This window comes from Narcine bancroftii, chromosome 5, assembly GCF_036971445.1.
Source record: "Narcine bancroftii isolate sNarBan1 chromosome 5, sNarBan1.hap1, whole genome shotgun sequence".
Taxonomy (NCBI): Eukaryota; Metazoa; Chordata; class Chondrichthyes; order Torpediniformes; family Narcinidae; genus Narcine; species Narcine bancroftii.
In genome coordinates, this window is record NC_091473.1 from 91,429,190 (window position 1) to 91,447,416 (window position 18,227).

An 18,227-nucleotide genomic window follows, 5' to 3' on the forward strand; every position below is an offset into this window, starting at 1 on the left:
TCGATGTTTTTAACGAGTTCTGAAACTCCCAAAAGATTTAAAATGTAGTTCATCCTCTCCCTTCTCCTCTTTGCAAAATACTACGCTCCCGGGGAAAAAAAAGCGGAGTGGAATCGATTTTTTTGGAGTGGATTGGATTTGCAAATATTTCCCTACCTGAGCACGGGGGGGAGGGGGGGACATCGCCAAGGAGAGAACAACCGGACGACGTGAGAGGTTCGAGGATGGGATGTTTGCGTCTCTAAACGTGCAGGTTATAAGAAGAGCGCCGTTCCGAAGACTCGAGAGAGGAAGAATTACAGTGGAGAACAAGAAAAATAGTTTTGATTTCAATGCAGTAAGAAGAAGATGGAGGACGGTGCATTTAGAGTTGAGAAGAAAGCAGAATGGGAACGTTTGGATGAGAACGAAGTGGACAAATAAAAGATAAGGTGGGTTGTGTCAGTACAAAGAGGTTTTGAATGCGAGCCATTCCGTCGGGGAGCAGTGGCAAACGTGTCCGGAAAAGTATTTTTATTTTGGATTTCATAGAGTTAATATTTATTGGGGGCAATTATTAAACAGGTGTTGAAATGAAAAACGGGAGCAGAGAAGCTGCATCTTGCCTTTTGGCCGCAACCGTGTTTCAGTGGGGGTTGCCATGGTGATCTGGGTGCCCTTGGTGGGGCGATCCAGCGCGGATTTTGCAGCGATCGTGTGTTGCTGGAATCCAAGGGCTTCTCTGCCAGCAGCGTGTCCCGGGATCCGCACAGCGCTGGAGGGTTGGCTCGGACAATCTCCGGAGAATAAACCTTGGGGTTGTACTTGGCGGGGGTGGGGGGGGAGAGGAGAAAGACGTCCCCCTGGGCAGGAGCCGGACATGCGGGGAACGGTGTTTCGGGCAGTTTGAAAGTTTGCCGCAGAGTTTGTGAAAGTTTTCTTGTCGCATCCACAGTTTCGCATCATGGCGAGAGGGAGACGCGGATGTGTTGAGATGGGAGCCGGACTTTCGGCCCGGGCACCGGGGGCAGCAACTCCCCGGTGCCGGCGTGCCTGTGCCCGCAGCCCCCCGAGCGCTCTCCTGTTCCTGCTCTTGCTCCGGCTCGTCTCGGCCGTTCCGCCCGAGTCCGGAGACTTCGCCATCCTGGAGGAAGCCCAGGTTCTTGCGGATCAGATGCGAGTCCTGGCCACCAGCGAACTTGGAGTCTTCAACATGCAGGTAAGGACGGGGCTGTATTTTGCCTCTGGTGGATGGTCGCCGTTTGTTCCGGCGGAAAAATGGGCGCTGAATCTGATTGAGGGCAACCTTCTCCCATAATATTCTCTCTGATCTTGGATGCAGTAGTTTCTTGTGGGGAAATAAGATTGCGAATGTGTTTTGTCTCTGATATCATAGTAATTGCAGGGCAAGATATTGGCGCCTGCTGTCAGATTGATTTATAAAGTTAATCTGGAGGAGTCTGCACCCATTCAAAAGGGTCTCCGTTCTATTGGCCATCCTTCCTCCGCCTGGAAGGTCTCGTTCACTGCAGCCTGCAATGCACTCGAACGACCCCAATCTCAGGTTCTTTCCCCATTTTATGGAAATTAGGCGAATGGCCATTTGTGCCTTTTCCATTTATATGTGGATCTTCCTCAATTATTAGATCTCCACGTCTGGGAGGATAATTGCTCGATTTCATCCTCCTATCAAGGCACTCTGCCTCTCTTCTCCAACGTCATTTTTTTCTCTAGTGTCGGTTTTATTACGTTGGTGCTGTTTGGAAGGCATGATTGAGGATTAAAGGATTTTGGAATTGTTTGGTGTCTCTGACCTGTGACTTCTCTCTTCTGTTATCCCAAGCATGACAGGCTTATCATGAGTGATGTGTTTCAGCTGAAGTTTGTATTCAGATGTGCTTAGAATGTTTCAGTGATCTCTTCCTCATCCTTTCATATTGTTTTCAAGGACACTTCAAAATATTGTCATGTTCTACTCTGACCACAAATGTCTTTACCGTGCTGATTTTTAAATGACGTGTGTTTTTTCTATAAATGTGCAGCATTTGCAATGCAAGAGTGAGCCTCCATTACAATGCATGTCCCATTTTTGCTGCGTTCCTTGCCCACATATGTCAGTGACAAACAGAAGGATGGATGGCATCTTAAGACTGTGTGGGGCTGACAAAAGGCAAAAGCAAATGGGCTTGGCAATCAAAGAAGTGTTAAATTTGCTGGGAGTGTGTGGGATGGATTTGAGTCGATGGGTGAGGGTCTCGATAACCCCTTGTTGTACCCCACTTCACCCATTTTGTGCTTTGTTTAGTTAGGCACTTTATTGACATTTTATTATTTGTACAATAAGAAAGACAAGCTTGAAGAACCCCAGTGATTTAGGTGGTTGGTGTCGTGTGAAAAGGTATTAAACAGAGATTAGGAAATCCAAGATTTGATCCCTGATCTGTTCACAGTTCATTGATTTTCATCAATTCACATTCACAGCAGCTGAGGTAAGGGGAGGGGGGGGGGGTGTGGTGGTGCAGAAGTGGGATTGCATTTTGTATTTACAAGACGGGAAGGGGAGTATTAGCTGAGTTTTGGCATCTGATACCTCGTGACCACTGCAGTGTCTGTGGGTGGTACAGATGTGGTTCAATGCCTAAACTGATGGTCTTTTGGCTAGCTCAAAACAGTAAGACACCTGATCAAGCATAACCACCTTCAGGAGAGGAATTTTGTGTATTTCCTTCTCTCTCATTCCACTCAGTTGAGCAGTCATTTATAAAAGCTTGAGACTCAGGCCCAGTAGCCACACTAGAATAATTCCATAGCAGTTTGACTTCCTTTTTTTTGTGCTTGCCTTGTGAGGATAAAAGTACAGCTTTCAGATTTATTTAATGTGTTATGTAAGAATGGTATTTTAATTTTGTTAATATGTATAACTTGGATCCTAAGTCTCAAAAAAAAGGGACCCAGCCTAAACCTTGTCTGTCCATTTCTCTCGGTGGGTGCTGCCTGACTTGCCGAGACCGTACAACTTCTCATTGTTCAAGGATACAGCACTTGCATTTTCTCGTGTCTTTTGGTCCTAAGATCATTGCGTTTCTGCAGATACGTACAAAAATTGCAATTAATTAATTATTCAAATTGATATTGTACTAAACTATATTTATTGTGGATTTGAGACAGCACAAGATTGGGTTTGAAAATTTGAAACCATCCTTGAGAATGTTTTTTGCTTTCCTTCTGGAGATGCTGATTTCCGTAGTGATTTGGAAGTACTGGGAGACTTCGATAATTTGCAGAAAGTGGGAATCTTTGAATGTGTGTGTTAATAGCAAGTATTGCTAGTCTATTTGACTGTGATGTAGTATTAGAACCAATCTTGGTGGTATTCATGATTGCATTCAACCGCAAGGATGGATTCTTGCACGTAGTCTCTTGGTATGAAGGGATTAGTTAAATCACCATAAAATAAGAATTGAAACTAGAACCCATTCAGTATTACACCAGACAAGTTGGATAAGTGCGAGGTGTTGCAATGCCAATCCAAGGGAGGACTTGTACAATAAATTCTGGGGCCCTGGAGGATGTTGCAAAACAGAAATATGAGGAGTACTGCTGCATAGTTCCCTGAGAGTAGTGACATTGGTAGAGAAGGTGGAGAAGGAGGCATTTGGCACATTTGCCTTCATTCAGGGCATTTGAGTGTCAGTTGAGGCCACACCGAGTATTTTGAGTCATTCTAGTCACCAGGCGATAAGGAAAATGCCATAAGCTGGAAAGGGTGCAAAAAAATATTTCAGGGACTATTGCTGGGATTAGAGGGCTTCAGCTATAAGGAGATACTTGATAGGCTGGGGCTTTTTGCCCTGGAGCATAGTGACTGAGGGTGACCTTTTTGATGTATATAAAATTATGTGATGCATAATTGCATAAAACAAGGTAATTGTTTTCCAAGTTTAGGAAGTCTAAAACTAGAGGGCAGAGATTTAAAATGGTATGGGAAAGATTTAAAAAGGACCTAAGGGGATGGTGGGACTATGGAATAAGCTGCACTATGATGGACCCAGTTACAACATTTAAAAGACATTTAGACAGGTTTGTGGAAAGGGAACGTTTGGAGAGATATGGGCCAAATGTAGGCAAATGGGACTCCCACTGGGGCGAATGGTCTGTTTCTGCTTGGTTAGAAAAGCAAGCAATTCTTCACATTGATTTAAAATTGTAAACTTACTGTCAATATTTAATAACTCTTTCAGTGTTGATGCATAGTTAAGAAATGACAAAATACTCTGCTTTGTTTCATATATAAAGATTCTAAAATATTATTGCACATGCTTGAAGTGTTGTAGATGAGTCAAAAAGTCTACTAGCTGAGGTTGGTACATTTAGGCAAAGGGTACATACTTAGAGACATCTCTCCTGACAAAAAACAATGGGATAATAGAGTTAACGTGATCATTGGAGTATATTAATTTGATCTGAGCCATTCAACAAAGATTTGGTTATTTAATTTGATTGCTGTTTTGTAATTCACAAAAGTCATGTGATGATTGTCAAGGAATGTATTACCTGAGGACAAAGGAAAAAGTGGGAAAAAATCTTGTCTCTACTTTTTTTTCCTAAAAGAGTCCAGAAATTCTCAAAGGGCTTATTATACAGTGTAATACTATGGGGGAGAATATGGCCCGACTTCTGTTCTTGCTTTGTGGTGAATTACAGCCAGTCTACCATATGATAAGAATGAGCAGCCATTATTTAAGGCATCCAATAAAATACAATATAAAAAGAGTCGTATATTTATTCTTATTAAATCTAGCCACAAGATGGAGGAAAAGTGTGGCAGAATGCAAATTGCTGTATGGTATTCAAAGGATCCTTCTGAAGTATACAGATATAAGAAATGTGACCAGAGTAGGACTTTAATGTTTTGTGGCCTTGTGGTAATCATTAATTAAAAATCACTTGTGTGAGATATTGCAGGACGGCCAAATTTTGTTCAGTATTCCATGATGTGCCTCTTTCTTGAGGGTATACGTTGGTGAAATAGATTCATTGGTGCTTGTCTGATGAAATATGACAATTCAACAGATAAAATTAATGTTTGTCCTATTCAGTTTGACACTATTAAACTTAAAATTTAATTAGTTTAATTTCATCAATGAATGCTACTTTTTTTAAAATAAAGCACATTTTGTCGTAGGGGAAATCTTTTATTGAACATGATTGTTGATTTGGTTCCCAGTGTAATGTCATTCTAAAAGGTCATTTTGAAAAATGTCACTTTTTAAAAAATCTTATTTTACCATGACATTGTTCCATGAAATGCATATAACAAAGTACATTCAGCAAGTCCTGGAGGAACCATAGTTATAATCCTGGGGTTTGTGAGAATAAATCAGAATTTTTAATCGAGCTTTGAACTGTGACTTCAAAGTGCATAGAAATCACTAATGATGTAAGCAATGTCATATTAGCAAGGACTGACATTTCACTTCAAACACCAAGAGCACAGCTGTCTGCAGCAGATATTAAAAAATGTATATGCTGGGCAAGGTGGACAGGGCTGATAATTAGGAATCTTATTAGCAGCCCCCATTCTGAAAGCATTTGTATCTTAAGCTGAACTTTGGGTGGGAAATTTGCTGCAGAATTTGTAGTAAAATTATTTGAAAATGTCATTTGCTCATTTTAAATTAACTGCGAAGCTACAGAGTTTGAGACGGTTAAATTCAAATCCAGAGAACCTTGTTTAGTCCCCCAAGAATAGCTTGGATTGTTTATTCTTTGGGGAATATGACAGTATGACACGAGAACTTCAATGAAATGTAAAGGTAAAATCTTTTATTTTGAATTGCACTAAAATATGCAATGATGTGAATTTAGGTCATCTGGACGTGGGTGATGTCAGGAAAGAAGATTTTTTTGTTGTGGGATGAAAACAGAAAATGGTGGAAACATGATCATGTAGCAATATATGGACAGTTTAAAGTTGCTATCTTCAGAATTGGTATCGTCCTGAAATGATAACTTGGAATCAATGTTCCAAATTCATAAAATTAAAATAGTCAATCAGATTTCAAATTTTCTTTATTGTCTCATTTACAGCCCCTCCAGCTGTAACAATGTAATTGAAAATCATAATCTGCTAATGTTGGAAATTTGAAATAAAAATTATTTCAAACAGCATGTTTGGATAGAGAACCAGTTAAGGTTACAGATCAATGAACTTGGATCACACTTCACGTGTTCTGATGGTGGATTATTTCAACTACTTTCCTTTTTTTTTCTTTTACTGTCTATTTCAGCCAGTACCACAACCAGCATCACTTTGGTCATGCAGTCTCTCTTGCACCATTCTGCTACAGAGCTCTGCTTTTGTTTTCTCTGCCCACACCTCCTCCAACTTAAAACTCATCTCTTTTTTTCATCCCCACTTAAATAAAAGATCATCAAGCTGAATCATTAGCTCTGTACTCCTCTTCACAGATGCTGCTTGACCTACTGATCATTGTGTGCCTGTCTTCTCCAAGTTCATTCTGCTGGTAATGGTTTTCAGTTAAAATTTGAAACCAAGTGTTTCGATACCTTCTCAAGACAATGTAAGCGATCCCATGATACTACTTGAAGAAGAGCAGTAAAATGCTCTATCCTCTTCTCTCCTTCCTCCCCTGCCTTTGTATTCTGAAGCCTACCTGTTTTTTGCTTGCATCTTGACGAAGGGCACAGACCTGAAACCATGATCACCCTTTGCTCCCAATGGATATGCAGAGTTCTCTAGCACTATTGCACTCAGTCCCAGCCTCTGCAAATTTTCTTGTTTGACCGAAGTAAAAATATTCACCCCTCAATTGGTGATACTAAAACAGGTGTCCATGATGCCTTTCTTTATGCAATTAGGTGTTGTGTTTTATTTGAGGTGTACATGTAGAAATTCTACACTGTTTAATTGGAACAGTTTCCTGTGATACTGAACTATCTCAATTCAGGACACCAGAACTATATAGAATACTCCAGATGTGGCGTCACCATTGCCCTGAATAGTTGCAGCACAGTATCTGTACTCTTAAATTCAATCTCTCCAGCAATGAAGGCTGACATTGCATTGGCCTTCTTGATAACCATTTGCACCTGCAAACTAATCTTTTGCAATTTATGTACAACTACTACCAAGTACCCTCTGAACAACAGCATGCTCCAATCTTTTACCATTTAAATATAATCTGATCTATTTTTACCTCCACAGTTGATGACCTTACATTTACAAACATTGTACTCTATCTGCTGGGCCCTTGCCCACTCACTTAACCTATCTATATCTCTCTCTGAAGAATCTCTGCACCCTCTTCATTTAATGTCATCAACGAACTTTGATGTGCTACACTCTGTTCCTTCTTCCAAATCATTAATGTACAATGTGAACAGTTTAGAGCTCAGCACTGACTGATGCAACACTCTTCTCTCCAAAGAAATACAAATTTATGCCAACTCTTTGCCTTCTATTGGATAACCAATCCATGCTAATACTTTATCCCCAACTCCAAGCATCCTTCTTCTTTGGATAAGTCTTTTAGTGGGACTGCATTAAATGCTTTTAGGGAATCAAAGTAAACTACATCCACCTTTTTCTCTCCATCACTCATCTCGTTATATCATAAAATAACTAGTAAATTTATTAAACATGACCTATCTTTCCTGAATCTATCCTGTCTGCCTGATGGAACCAGTTCAATCCTGATGTGTAGCTACTTTCTTCCTTAATGATAGCTTTAATCATTTTCCTGACTTCAGACATGAAGCAAACTGGTTTATAGTTCCCTGCCTTTTGCCTCCATTAATTCTTTTAAAACAGTGGCGTGAAGCTTATTATCTTGCAATCTGTAAGCCCTCTCAAAGTCCAGAGAATTTTGGTAAGTTATCACAAATATCTCTAACCTACTCCAGTTCTTTTAGTATACAGTAAAACCCCTGTTATACAGAATTCAAGCAACTGACAAGAAATAATCGTGGAAAATAAATAGGCAAAAAAATACAGGTCTAAAGTTGGAGTGCCTCTTTGTTAATTTGCTAATCACGCATCTCAAGCAACCGGAAAATACTTGGCACCAATGGGGATTGCTAGATGATGGCTGTGTTGGGATGCATTCCATCAAGACCAGTGGGCCCATTAGTTTACTCAGCACTATCTCATTAGTGATGGTAATTGTATCGAGGAGCTCACTCCAGATTGCATCCATAACATCTCTCTTTGGCATGTTAGACGTGTGTGTTCCACTGTAAAGACTTGATGAAGGTTGGTGATGTATCTTTACCTTTGCTACATAAAGGCACTGTTTGACCTGCTGAGTTTCTCCAGCATTTGTGTTTTTTCACTTAACCACAGTGTCAACAAAATCCTGTGTTTTAGCTCTGACACAAAATAGTAAATTTGAAGCCTTGGCCATTTCAGTATTGTCGAGTATTAATAGCTTTACAAAAGAATGGACAAGTTCTAGTCCAAATAGTAAAAAGCAATCAGAAATTGTTGAAACCGCAGCATATCCAGGCATACTTTGCGCTTTATTGAAACAGAACAGAAATCCACAGACAGGTGGCTCAGTGTGGAACAGAGAATGAAGGTGACAGGCAACAAGAAAACTGGAGGTCGTCCAAACAGATTAAGCAGAGGTACTCCGCGGAGTAATCATCCAACCTGTGTGATCACTGAAGACAATACACCATAGTAGAAAACCTGGAAGTAAACACTGCTTCACCTACAAGGACTATTAGGGGCACTGGATGGCACAGATAAGATTTCAAAGAGTAGGTGTTTGACGGGATTATGCAGTGAGAATGGAAGTGAAAAGGTAGAATGTTGAAAAGTGAGGGGAGGCTGTGTCTGGTGGTGGAATCTTGTTGAAGGTGACAGAAATTGCAAAGGATGATCAGGCAGTGGTGGTAGGTGGAAGATATGGAGCCAGGCAAATCATGTTCCCTCTGTGGCTGAGAGACCAGATGCGAGCACAGTGGCCAAGGGCTCTGTCAGGTATGGTAGATGGAAAGCCACGGTTGAGGACGAGGGAAGATGTGATGGAGATGGAACATCTGTAAGAATGGAATTGTGTTACTTTCGGTGTATCTTCAGCTCTTGCAGCTAATTAACTGGTTTAGCAGTAGTCTTGATCCTGTTTAATAGTTTGCATCATCTTTATGGTGGAAGACATGTCTACTATGCCAAAGAGAGATGTTATGGAAGTAATGGGCAGTGAGGTCCTGGATATAATAGCTATCACTAAAGACGTACTACTGAGAAAACTTGAGGGTCTAAAGATAAGTTCCCTGGTCCTGATGAGGTACTGAAAAAAAATGGCAGAAGTTATAGTAGAGGCTTTGGTGATGTTACCAAAATTCTCTAGACTCTGGGCAGGTCCCAACGGATTGAAAGATGGTGAATATCATGTCAATATTCAAAAAAGGATGTAAGCAAAAGACAGGAAACTATAGGCCAGTTAGTTTAACATCTGTCATTGGGAAAATGCTTGAAGCTACCATTAAAGAAGAAATAGTGAGGCATTTGGAGTGAAATGAATCCATCAGGCAGACGCAGCAAATGCAGGCCTTGTTTGACAAATTTACTGGAGTGGTAGATAGAGGAGAGAAGATGGATGTTGCTTACCTGGATTTCTAGGAGATATTCAATAAGGTGTCATATAAAAGACATACATAAGATAAGGATATATGGAGTAGGAGTTGATGTATTGACATGGATAGATAATTGTTAACCAATGAAAAGCAGAGTGCTGGGATACATGGTGTGTTTTTCTGGTTGGCAATCAATGGTGAGCAGGGTGCCACAGGGGTCAGTGCTGGGCCCACAAATGTTCACAATATACACTAACGATCTTGAAGAGGGGACAGACTATATTGTATCTAAGTTTGCTGATAACACTAAATTGAGTGTAAAGCAAAATGTGCAGAGAGTCTGCAGAGAGATATAGACAGGTTAAATGAATGGGCAAGAAGCTGGCTAATGGGGTGCAATGTTGAAAAATGTGAAGTTATCCACTTTGGAAGGAAAAATAGAAGATCAGAATATTATTTAAATAGCAAATGATTGCAGCAGGCTGCTGTATAGACAGACTTTGGGTGCGCTTGTGCATGAATCGTGAAAGGTTGGTTTGCAGGTGCAGCAGACTATCAAGAAGGCAAATGGAATGTTGGCCTTCATTGCTGGAGGGATTATATTTAGGAGCAGGGAGGTTATGCTGCAACTGTACAAAGCACCGGTGAGGTCACTTTTGAAGTACTGCACCTGGTCTCCTTACTTGAAAGGCATTGGAGGCGGTGAAGGGGAGATTGACCAGGTTGATTCCAGAGATGGAGGGAGTTAAGCCTATAAGGAGACATTGAGTCATTTGGGACTGTACTCGCTGAAATTTAGAAGAATGAGAGATAATCTTACAGAAAAATAAAATTATGAAAGGCATAGATAAGATAGAGGTAAGTAAGTTGATTGCATTGGTGGAGGAGATTAGAACTAGGGGACATAGCCTCAAGTTTTAGGGTATAGGATGTAGATGAGGAGGAGCTATTTTTCCTTCAGGGTGGTTAATCTCTGGAATTTGCTGCCCATTGAAGCAGTGGAGGCTACCTCAGTAAATATATTTAAGACAAGGTTAGATAGATTTTTAAATAGTAGGGGAATTAAGGGATATTGGGAAAAGGCTTGAAGGTGGAGAAGAGCCTATCATCAGATCAGCCATGATCTTGGTAAATAGCAGAACAGACTTGATGGGCCAGATGGTCTACTCCTGCTACTATTTCTTATGTTCTTGAGGCAGTTTTTTGTTTGTTGCATGTCATTTCAATTATCTAATTACAATTTTGTGGAACTGCGATTCTTTCAAGACACAGGGTAAGAAATCTTGAATCAAGTTTTAATATTCTCATTGCAGAGGCAGGAATAGCAAATACCAGAGGACATGTGTACAAACTGAAGGGAGGGAAGTTTAGGGGAGACATCAGGGATGTTCTTTTTACGGAGAGAGTTGTGCGTGCCTGGAATGCCTTACCAGGGATGACGGTAGAGGCTGAAACATTAGGGGCATTTAAAAGACTTTGAGATAGGCTCAAGGATGAAAGAAAACTAGAGGGTTACAGGGTAGAGAGGTTTAGTACTTTCTTTTAAGGAATATATTGGTCAGCACAACATCGAGGGCTGAAGGGCCTGTACTTGCTGTAGTGTTCTATTGATGGTGAATATGTCACTGATTCCTTTTCAGGAGTTGTCGCTGGATAACACTTGACACCAAGAACCGTGGCTAACATCTGCATTTTCTAGACTTCAAAAGTTCCTTTCGTTGTCATGTAATAATACAAAAAATGTAATATGCACAATATACTTCACCTTTTGCTTGCCGTAAAGGCAAGCAAGAAGTCACCAATAGCATTGACCAGTGCGCCCAATAATAGAGAAAGAGAATCAAAATTTATTATATTGTAGTTTTGTGGCAGGATTACAGTGCAAATATTGTGATAAGTTGCATTTAAAAAAAAAAAATTAGGGCAAAGAAGAGAAAGTGAGGTAGTGTTTGTGTTCATTGTCCATTCAGAAAACTGATGGCAGAGGGGTGTTTATCTTCAGGCTCCAGTACCTCCTTCTTGATGGTAGCAGTGTGAAGGTGGCAAGGGTCCTTGAGGATAGAGGCTGCTTTCTTAAGTCACCGCCTCTTGTAGATGTCCTTGATGGAGAGAAGACTGATGCCCATGATGGCACTGGCTGAGTTCACAACTCTCTGTAGTTTTTTTCCTGTCCTGTGCATTGGCACCTCCATACCAGACAGTGATGCAGCCAATCAAAATCCTTTCCATGGTATTTCTGCAGAAATTTGCAAGTGTTTGGTGACATACCAAATCTCAACTCCTACTGAAAAATAGCCATTGGGGAGCCTTCTTCGTGATTGCATCAACATGGAGGCAGCAGTTCAGATCTTCAGAGATGTTGAAACAGAAGAATTTGAAGTTCTAACCCTTTCCACTGCTGACCCCTCGATGAGGACTGGTTTGTGTTGTCCTGATTTCCTCCCCCCCCACCCCCCCCACCCCCCCCCCCCCCGAAGTCCATAATTAGCTCCTTAGTTTTGCTAATGTTGAGTGCAAGGTTGTTGTGACACCGCTAAATCAGCTGCTCTATCTCCCTCCTCTACACTTCCTCATTACCATCTGTGATTCTGCTGACAACTGTGATGTCATCGGCAAATTTGTAGATGGCATTTGAATTGTGCCTGACCGTACAGTCATGGGTTTAGATTGTAGAGCAGTGGGCGAAATATGCATCCTTGAGATTTGCCAGTGTTGTCAGTAAGCAGGAGACATTGCTTCCGATTCTCTAGTGAATGATCGATGAGGAAGTCAAGGTCCAGTTGAAGAGGGGAGGGAATAGGCCTAGATTTTGGAGCTTGTTGACCATCGCTTGTGGGTCTGATGTTGTTGAAACCTGAGCCATAGTCGATGAAGAGTAGCTTGATGTACGTGTTGCTGTTATCTAGGTGATCCAGAGCTGAGTGAAGAGCCAGTGATTGGATCTGCTGTGGAGTGATTGTGGTGATAGGTGAATTGCAATAGGCCAGGCCTTTAGGTATGAGTTAATTCTGGCCATGACCAACCTCTCAAAGCATTTTATCACAGTGGATGTGAGTTTTACTGGGCGATAGTCATTGAGGATGAGGCAGCTCACCCTACTCTTCTTGGGCACCAGGATGATTGATGCCCTTTTGAAGCAGGAGGGAACCTCCAACTGCAGGAGTCAGATTGAAAATGTGCGTGAACCTCTGGCTAGTTGGCACAGATTTTTAGAACACTGCCAGGTATGCCATCAGGCCCGGACGTCTTGCGAGGGTTCACCCTCTTTAAGAATGTTCTGATGGTGGCCTCAGAGACCGATATCACAGGGACTTCAGCTTCTTTGGAGCTTCAAAAGAAAAAGAGCCGCAAATGAGAGTCCATGCAGAGTCGGTGAGTGTCTGTGAATTTGCTTCCAGTGCTCCTGCAGCCTACAGACTTCTGTTTAATCTATTAGAAATCCAAGCTTCAGATCCAAACCTCAGATACGATTAGGAAGCTTCGCACAGCTGAGGTTCTTTAGGAGCCCTTCTTGCCTTCAGCACCCTCTCAAATCCTGGTTCAATGCCTGGTTCCCATGAACCAGTCTCCAGCAGCTTGCAACTTGGTGTGAGTCCTTCGACGGCAAATCGCCAACAGCTCACAGGCTGTGAGTCCTTCGACTGCGTCCCAACTGCCCACAGCCTATGTGGCTCCTTCAGCCAGTGAGCCCTCGCCAATTGCCCACAGCCTGTGTGGCGACTTTAGCTACTGAGCCCTCGCTTACCTTAATTGTAGTGGTGTCAATTTTTGCTTTTTCCTGGTCTAACTATGAAAATGTACAGAACATTGTCAAATTTTCTTCAGTGCTGAAGTACCTCTGGTCGTGAATCTGTTCGTAACAGGGAGAGGTGATGATAGTAGGAGGAGTAAATGGTTAAAAAAAGTTATTTTCCTGAAAGATTGATAAAGTAACATGATTTGCACTTGGCATCTTCATGCTTATAGCCTTTGGGCAAAGACATAGCTTTATAAATTAGTGTTAATATTTGGGTTATCTAGAACTGACACAGTGGAATGATTTATGAGGGAGGGATGTTGAAGTTTTCATTTGGTGATTCTCCATTCAGCTACAGGGATAAAGTTTTTAAGATCAGTTAAAATTGTTGTGATTTACCTTTGTTCAATGCTTCTACAAATTATCAGCTGTCTGCAAGTACAAAATCTACCACTATTTTTAAAATAATTTAGCTCATTGTAGGCTGTGGTATAAAGAATTATTTTTGTTCATTATGATCCATATTGATTTTTTTTCCCCCTGCACTTTTTTCCTGTTGTGGAAACTGAATAGAAACCTCGTACTACTGATGGAAATTTTTTTTTTTTCGAAACTTTATTTATTAATTTTAACATATGAAGAAAGTAAGTAATTCACGTACAGAAAAAATACAAAATAAAGTAATACAAGTACAAAGTAACATAGTTAATACAATACCAATCTTGGCATCTCCCCCTAACAACTAAAAACTAAGACTAAAAAAAAACTTTTTAACCCCTAAACCCCCCCTCCCCACCCCCACGATAAAGAGTGAAGAATTAATACCATTAGTATAATTTTTTAAAAAAATCTTAAAAAAAGATCGATATATATATTAAAAAACAAAAAAAATTTAATTAAGTATTAATTATTAATCCAAAAAATTTTTATTATATAAAAATATATATGAAAAAACAAAAACAAAAAGAACTTAAACGAAAAAAACAACTAATAATAAAAAACTAAAAAAAACTAAAAAAAAGAAAAAAAAGAAAACCTATATATAGAAAAAATATATAATAAAAAAAAGTTTTTTTAAAGAAAAAAATGATTAATTCAAACTTATTTAAATTGTATATAATCAATAAATGGGATCCACTTTACCTCATAAAAAGACATCTTATCTTGTATAGAAAAAGATATTCTTTCCATAACCAAACAAAACTTCATCTCTGAATACCACCTATCTAAAGACAATACATTTCTATTCTTCCAAGTAATCGCTATAGATTTCTTGGGCACTACCAGCACTAAGTAAATAAAAGAGATTTGGTAATTATCTAATTCTAAATCAATCAACGGTTGCATATTCCATAATAAAAATATATCAGGGTCTAATACAATATGAAGATTATATAGATTATTAAATACAGATTGAATACCTTTCCAAAATTGTTGTAACCGATCACACAACCAAACAGCATGTTAAAAAAAAAGTACCAGAAACCTGATCACAACGAAAACAAAGATCTGACTTACTAAAACCAAATTTTTTTAATTTTTTGGGTGTTAAATATAATTGATGTATAAAATTATAATTAATCATCGCCAATCTAGCATTAATCAATTTTCGAACACTATTACGGCAGATTTCAGACCAATCTTCTTCAGTTATTGTTAAACTTAAATCTTTTTCCCATTTCATTTTATCTTTATCCCAATCTATTTTACTTTCACTTTCCAACAAAATACGATACAAACCTGATATATAACCCTTTTTTGGAAATGAGAGCACATATTTCTCAAAATCAGTTTCAGACAGTAAATTCATTTGACGACCGCATACCTGTTTTACAAAAGATCTTAACTGATAATACACAAATATAGAATAACCACTTATATCAAATCTCTTATGCAATTCTACAAAAGAACAAAAATGACCTTCTAAAAAACAGTCAGATAAATTATGTATTCCTTTCTCCTCCCATTGTTTTGAAATAGTATTAGATACCGTGAAAGGAACAAGTTGATTATTATATAATGGTAATCTTCCCGACCACTTATTTTTCAATCCCATTTTATGTAATTTACTTGTCCATAAATTCATTAAATGTTTCAATATTGGTACATCATAAGTTCGTAACAAATTTTTATTCCATCAAAATAAAAATTCATTCGAAAATTTTTCAGAAATAACTGCCAATTCTATCTGTGCCCAACTAGGCGTATCTTGTGTGGCTATTAATGCGCTAAGAAACCTAAATTGAGCTGCTTCATAATAAAATTGAAAGTTAGGTAGCTGTAACCCTCCAAATTGAAAATCCCACATCACTGATGGAAATTTTAGACTTGACTTTAATAAAGGGCAATTAAAATATACAAAGTTTTGATGTCCTGTTAATTGTCTTTATCTGGTCTGCAAGAGTGTTTTTTCTAGCAATAAGAATTCTTGTCAGGAGCTAAATATCACACTGATTATTGTCAGATTCAATTTAACTTTGAAGTTTGAGGCCACCTATCATTAAAGTGATTCAGTCTGTATGGATGGCTGTGTGTGTTCACAAGAGTGGAATTTCTGTGATTTGGCTGATACCGCTTTAACACTGTAATAAAACAACCCCAGTGTTCTTGTGTTACACACTGGATTATGCTCTATCTCCTAGAAAATGTATACTTTTCAGGAATAAAATATGAGTTTACCATTAACAGAATAAGTACATTCTATTGAATTTCCAGGTAATTCTTCAGTGCAGTGATATGACCTGTTATAGACCTTTATAACTGATTAACTTTGTTCAGAGAACGAGAGATGTAGCCTTTGCAAGATCTAATTCTGTGGTTGCTACTGCAGGTTTCACAGTGGGAGAAGAACCTTTCTTTTAAAAAAAAATCTATGCTATTTCTAATTTGTCCCTTGTTACTTCTGTGGTTTGTTTTCCAGCTGCTTTTCATAAATGAATTGAATTACCCACTTCATGTTTTCCTTTCTTACAAAAAGCCACTTTCTCTTTTTCAGTGACATCATGCAGTTCCACCTCATTGCGACAAATATGTACAGTGCAGGCAAAGCGAAAATAACTACATCATGTAATGTACAACTCAAATATGTCCTTTCAGTTTGCAACCCTTTTTAGGGAAAGCATAGTATTGAGGGAATAAGAAAGTCAAATGTGAGATCCAGAAGAACTGCTTTTTATAACATTCAGGACTTGTCAAACTGGTGATTTTCATGAAGCTTGCAAGTCTAAGTGGTTCAGTAAGTTGTAATATAATGTCAGAGGTTTAAAGGTGAGATGTATAATAAACTTCAAACTTCCTTGTTTGGATTTACTTAACTGTTTAAAATGAATGTCGTATAATGCTTCAAATCACAATTCTGTGATTAAACACAGTGGCAAAAATACATTGTTAGTTTTACTTTATTTGCACAAGATAAAAGTATGCATTGATAACTTTCATTGAGATTATAAAATCATTACAATTGAAGGTGGGTAGAATTCTCATATCTGCAGATATTTTTGTGGTGAGTGTTAGGAATGTTGAAGCATTAATATTGTCATGCTCAAAATTAAGGGTTGCTTGACAAAATATTTGGGATTCTGGTTTGTGCAGAGCTGTTGATTTAGAGCTGGGGCATTGTTTTGCCAGTAAAGTGATATTATAGGCCCAATTCAGGAGAATGTGCAGGGCTCCATCTTGAGTTCTTTATTTTCCATAATGCACATTTACAATCCTTATTTAATAGATGCACCAGCTGAGATGAAAGAAACATTTTTTTGTTGGAGGCTTTCTTTATATTTGGCTCAGGAGCTTTCTAGTCTTCTTGGTGTGAGCTTCCAAAATCTCTGCTGACAAGAGAAGGGAAGAAAACCTTATCACTGCAAGCTTGAGTGGAGAACAATGGGGATTGTTGGAACTTGGGCGGGCAGGGGGCACAGGGGATTGGCGAGCATAAGCTTTGGAATGCAGGGCAATCAGTGCAATTGACACGCATGCATCGTGGCATTTGTGTGTGCATTTAATTCACTCGCTTCTCTCAGCAGTGGTTTTATCATTTAGAATGCTGAAGGCTTTGGGTAAAGCAGATTAGTTTTTCTCATGACAATAGATTTCAATACTTTATAATTCCTGCAGCTCTCAGTGAGATCTGCTTCTCACAGCCCCAGGTAGCTGGCGGTCACTGTTTTCAGTAATTCTAGTTGTAATTGAGCTCAAAGCTTCAATTCTGAGGAAAGTTAATGAAAGTTCATGTGGCAATATTTTAGAAAATCATTTCCTATTGGAAAATAATTTTAAGTTATGATACCCCCTCTCACACCTACTCTATCATTTCACCTCCAGACCACAATCAGTGAGGATTGGTTAAAAACATCTCCTCCACGATCTCCATCAGTCCAGAGCACCTGCTCTACTCACTTGACACCTATGGCTGTGTGACTAGATATTTCAATAACACTATCAACAAATTTGCCAACAATACCATGGTATTGGATTATATAAAGAAAGGTGACAAATCGGCATACAGGAGGGAGATTGAAAACCTGGCTGAATGCTGCACCATCAACAACCTCGCTTTCAGTGTCACCAAAAACTAAGGAGCAGATTGTTGACTTCAGGAAGGGAAAGCAGAGGTATACAATCAAGTGATCATTGGGGGATCAGAGGGGAGAGGGTGAGCAAATTTAAATTCTTGGGAGTCACTATCTTGGAGAATTTTTCCTGGACCCAACACACCAATGGCATCATGAAGAAAGTACATCAGCGCCTCTACTTTCTCAGGAGTTTATGGAGGTTTGGTATGACACCAGAAACCCTGGCAAATTTATACAAATGTATGTGCAGATTGGCTGGTATGGGGACAGCAATACCCCTGAGTGTAAAGCCCTCCAAAAGGTAGTGGACACAGCCCAGGACATCACAGGCAAAAACC

General features: G+C 39.4%; 1 protein-coding gene across 3 annotated transcripts in view; it reads left to right on the top strand.

Moving 5' to 3' along the window:
• Window positions 1-261: 261 nt before the first annotated feature.
• cachd1 (cache domain containing 1) overlaps window positions 262-18,227 on the top strand; it is a 212,497-nt gene continuing 194,531 nt past the window's right edge. Inside the window, exons 1-2 of one of the 3 annotated variants that reach the window (XM_069938340.1) lie at window positions 262-431; window positions 935-1,198. In XM_069938340.1, coding sequence (XP_069794441.1) covers window positions 944-1,198 — 255 coding nt within the window. In that variant the 5' untranslated portion in view covers window positions 262-431; window positions 935-943. Of the gene's footprint in view, window positions 432-772; window positions 1,199-18,227 lie in introns of those variants that run through there. The other 2 variants (XM_069938342.1, XM_069938339.1) reach the window with 2 other exon arrangements.